Genomic DNA, 4836 nt, shown 5'->3' with positions numbered 1-4836 from the left:
CTAAGTTATCCCATGACTTAGACTCGACTATGGGAACAACTAGATATGTGGGGTTATCGTTTACCCTTGTGTGTGATTTTACTGCATTTGTGCATCCAATGTGGAATGTCTTACGGTTTATGGACAAAGACACTCACGAAGCAAAGTTTTATAAAGAGATTGGTTTACCCTTGTGTAAGATGTTCTATCATTTGCTCGCAAAAATAGTGTGGTCTTTAAAGTTGTTGTGTTAAGGAGATAAAAAAGGAGATGGTTTAATTGTACCTTGGTGGTCTTTATATCTTGACATTCTGAAGGGCTTACAGAGTATATCAAAACTGTATAACGATATGGAGAATGAACAAGTAAATGTTTCATTATGCATTTTGATCGCTAAGTTTGCAGAGGAATCAAAACATTATGAGTGGCTTTTTAAGCACAAAGAGGTAACAAACTTTTATATATGGAGGAAATTGGCAATGATGATGTTTCTAGAAGTGGAAGATAATGAACAGGATCAATATTACATGCTCATTGATAGGTCCAAATTGTTGGTAGACTCGTTCGAGTATATTGCCAAACTCAAAAATATGCCTCGCACTTTCTTTGTGGAATTCAAAGAGGAACAAGCTATTGGGCCTGGTGTGTTGATGGCATGGTTCTTACTAGCATCCCAGGAGATTTTCAACCCAAACAACACACTTTTTGTTGCTTGCCTAGACGATAAGAGAAGCTTTTTCCCAAAGTAAGGTAACCATTCATTTCATTTACGCATTATTACTCAAATTTGAGGGATATGAATTATCTCCAACAAATAAGAAAAACATTTTCCATAACTCTTTTTCAACCTCACACCTCAGCTTTCTGCACTAACTCAAGTCTCGGGTACCGATTCTCGATACTAATTAGGAATTCGACTCTTGGTTCTTAATTCAAAACCTGATTCCCGACCTCGATTAGAGACCCAACTCCTAAGTATCGAATCAACTCAAGGTTGAATCTCAATTTAGGTGTTCGATCGTAGGTAAGCATTCGAGGTCAATTCCCGAAGCAAGGCAAGGTCTTGTGTCAGATGTTGGGGTAGTGTTCTAAGTTGGGTGTTAGAGTCGAGATTCGAGGTCGGGTCCTAAGGCATGTATTAAATTCAAGTCCCAAATTAGTGGTTGGGGTTGAGTATCAAGGTCAGATCACTATTCATAAACTAGATCCTAGGTCATGTGTTAGAGTTGGGTCCCACATAAGAAGTCAGGGTCAGATCCTAGTTTCAATGTCGGGTTCCGAATTGGGTGTCGGGGCCGGGTCATGATTTTTAAATCAGATTTCGAGGCTGAGTCCTAAATCAGTTTTCAAGGTTAAGTATCAAGGTCTGGTATCAATTTGGATGTTGAACCTTGATACGTCAAATCTTGAACTTCACATAAGAAGTATAAAATGGTCAAAATCAATAACAAAACTCAACAAAAGTTGAAGTTGGTCCTATAGGGAATATATAAGAAATAATTCTACAGCTCTTATATTCAGTAGTGGTTGATATTTCAAGAAATAAAAATGATGTAAAGTATATATTGAGTTTAATTTAGTGTTCAAGTAACAAAGAGTAATTAGAAGCCAATATTAGAAGTAAAAAATGATAGTCTCACAGTTTTGATTATGAAATGGAAGAGACCGGGATTGTGTTCCCTATGACATCGACATGCAACTCAGAATTTCATACAGGTAATGGTCTTTTGATGCTAAGCATGTATTATTAGAAAATTAAGAGCAGCTAAATGCTTTTAAGCCATAGATGAATATCATTCGTCACCTCTCGGTCTTAGAGTGTGTGAATTATCAACACTTGTTTTCTCCTTTAGGAAACTATCCCCTCTCGGGCACAAATCTTCAGAACGAGTTTATAGAATATGAAGTTCATTTGTTTCTATATTTTTCTGATCATACCCTTCTCCCTCGAGCAAGTGCTGAATAACGACAAATTCTAACACATGAAATTGTTAGAAAGAATTCAAAAGGAAAATAAAAATGAAGCATGCATGGCATCAATCGACAATCATTATCATTTGTTGTTGATCCTACAGTTCCTACCTAGTCAGGGTTCCCACAACCCTAGTTGTGGTGTTTAGCTGCTCATATTCTCGACAAAATAGTACTGAAACATTATCGAAGAGTTAAAAGTAAAACACTCACGATAATGAAATTCACTCAGTTTCGATTAAGAATTTAAACATACGATCAAAATGTTGATTAGTTATCCAAAGATAAGCAAAAAAAGGAAAGCTATCATCTTGTTGATAAAAACATGTCTCAGAATAGGAATAATATTATAATAAAACCTTAAATAAATATTTATAGTCTTAGAGATGAATCCTAGTCGATGTTCTTTACGGGAGGGTAAATGACCCGTAAAGCTCTTCACGGACCGTTAATCCATCCACAATCTTTCACATAGAACAATTTGTTCAAATTAGTCTCATCTTCCCACAAGCCTCAAAATGGACCATATAGGTCTCCACAGCTCGTACGAAGTCCCATTCAACTGTCCTCTGGATTTAGTCCCAAGCTTCGCATACTCCTAGCGTTATCGTAGAATGCACCACGGACCATACATGGTCTAGTTGTCTTGCACTTGGATTTTTCCTCTTGTAGCCTATCTTCACGGCTAGGTTCACGGACCATACAGAGATCCACAGATCGTATGAGAATCTATCTTCAACCACTTTATTTCTATCATAGGCTTTTCTCCTTCAAATGCTTCCAAAACCTCTTTTCCTGCATATTACACCAAAAAACATCATATTAACAAAAGCATGCTTGGTTACTTGCAAAAATCCTATGTTTTGGGCATCAAATGTGCCATAAGTTCATGATACATCAAACCTCAAGTAGATAGTCTGACACAAGCCTCAATTTGGATGTCATGTCCTAGGTTGGAAGTAAGGCCAGGTCCCATTTTGAAAATCATGATCTAGTTCAGATGTCAGGTCTCGATTTGACTGTCGGGTCCTGAGTCGAGTGTTGGGATTTAATCCCAATTAGTTATTGAGGTCGTGTGTAGATTTAGGTGTTGGAGTTGGTTCTCAGTTTAGAAGTCAAGTCCTGAGTAAGAGTCGAGGTTAGGTTCTGGAACAATCATCGGGATTGAGTGCCGAGGTAGGGTTTTGGTTCAAAATATAGGTCTTAATTTATGAGTCGGGGTTGGATATACGATTGGTCATTGTTATTGTGTCCTGATTCGGGTGTTGAGATTAGAGTAAAAGTCAAAGTTGGGTCCTAGTTTGAATATTAGGCCCAGGTCAAAAGTCAGGGTTAGTCTTAGGTCATTTGTCTTGGTCAGAACCTAAAGCAGTCATTGGGGTCCTCAATTCGGATGTCGGGGTCATGTCCTGGGTCAATTTTCAGGATTAGTTTCTGGGTTAGAAACTATTTCTTAATATGTATTTTCTACTCTCTAGCCAAACTGAAAAATACTTACTCAAATTTTTTTGTCATTCATCAATCAAATATTAGAAAATATTTTCCACTCACCAACCAAAAATGAGAAACTAAGTTAGAACCACCTTATTTTCCGAGAAAATATTTTCAAAATATTTCACATAGAAAATGTTTTCCTTCATTCTAAACACTACTCTTGGTATTTAAGAAGGGATGCTTATAGGTAATCTCACTGTCTAATAAGTGGTGCCTATATACCCTTGTTGTCTAACAAATGATTCATAGATACACTTCCCTGTCTTAGGTGTCTTAAAAAATTTACTTCACATATTATATTTTACCCCTCTAGACCCGACCTAACTAATAAACACCTAATCCTTCTATTAGTCATACCCGACCCCATATCATTTTATGAGGGAGTAGAAGAGGGACCGCTTTTTCAACAAAGGTATATCCACTCTAAATCGCAATGTTGAGGGATAGGTACATTTGACCCTTTTTCCTTTTATTTAGTGTAGCAATATTTCTCATATACCATTTGTGTTTGCTGCAACATCTGAAGTGAATCTGTTACACCTTGAGTATTTTTGGTTCCCTGGTAGGATGACTGCGTTGGCCTTAGCATATTATCTTCAAATCAGAGTTGGTTTTGATCGAGTATATTTCTTGCAATTGGATGGAAATGGTGTATTATTGGAGGACATTAGGGATGTGGATCCATTCTTGTACCGTGGCTGCAAGGAGATACTAAATATGGATGCAGACAAAGTGGATCAAGATGTGTTAGGCTTAAAATTTGTTTGTGAAGTTGAGTCGTTGGGTTTGAGGAGAGAAATAGAGCTCTATCCCAATGGAAAAGATACCGTTGTGGACAGCAAGAACAGGGAGACCTATGTTAATCTGCTTATCCAACATCACTATGTAACATCACTAGCAGATCAGCTCACGTATTTCTTAGAAGGCTTTTCAAATGTAATAACTATTTCAAGGCTCCCATCTTTCTTACGGTGTCTTAGTCTTGATGATTTCAACTTGATGCTTGGTCGTAGAAGTGATATTTCTGTCGAAGATTGGAAAGCACATATTGATTACCATGGCTATGAAGAAATTGATCTTCAAATATACTGGTTTTGGAAGGTATACTGAATATGTCGATAGCCCGATAAACTTGTCATTAAACTACATTTAGAAAATAAAACTATAGCCTGTTATCTACTGGTAGCACACAATTAATAAATGCAACACAATTGAAGCATAATTTTATGAGTCTCTACTTGACTGCTTGACAAACACATCGATTATTTAGAATGTTTTGTCATTATCGTGGATCCTTCACTTTCATTACATCGATGTGAGCTACTTTTCTTTCTTTGTGTGCAGATAGTCGAGAGTATGTTTGTTGAGTAGAGGAAAATTCTCCTTTTCTTC

The 4836-nt window shown here is 37.0% G+C and overlaps 1 protein-coding gene across 1 annotated transcript; it reads left to right on the top strand.

Moving 5' to 3' along the window:
- The first annotated feature begins 329 nt into the window (after positions 1 to 329).
- LOC125873739 (E3 ubiquitin-protein ligase UPL5-like) lies at positions 330 to 4554 on the top strand. Its single transcript, XM_049554605.1, has 2 exons — positions 330 to 724; positions 4011 to 4554. Exons 1-2 carry the CDS (start codon positions 330 to 332, stop codon positions 4552 to 4554), a joined length of 939 nt encoding a protein of 312 aa, XP_049410562.1.
- The last annotated feature ends 282 nt before the right edge of the window (positions 4555 to 4836 follow it).

The sequence above is a fragment of the Solanum stenotomum genome, chromosome 8, assembly GCF_019186545.1.
Source record: "Solanum stenotomum isolate F172 chromosome 8, ASM1918654v1, whole genome shotgun sequence".
In the NCBI taxonomy this organism is placed as follows: Eukaryota; Viridiplantae; Streptophyta; class Magnoliopsida; order Solanales; family Solanaceae; genus Solanum; species Solanum stenotomum.
Note: the sequence above shows the minus strand (reverse complement) of the source record. Positions and strands in the feature narration are given on the sequence as shown.

Bases quoted from the DNA above. Each gene is read 5' to 3' on its own strand.
- LOC125873739 (XM_049554605.1), top strand. From the start codon at position 330: ATGGAGAATGAACAAGTAAATGTTTCATTATGCATTTTGATCGCTAAG. The intron at 725-4,010 runs GTAAGGTAACCA...GTTCCCTGGTAG, and splicing joins AAGAGAAGCTTTTTCCCAAA to GATGACTGCGTTGGCCTTAG.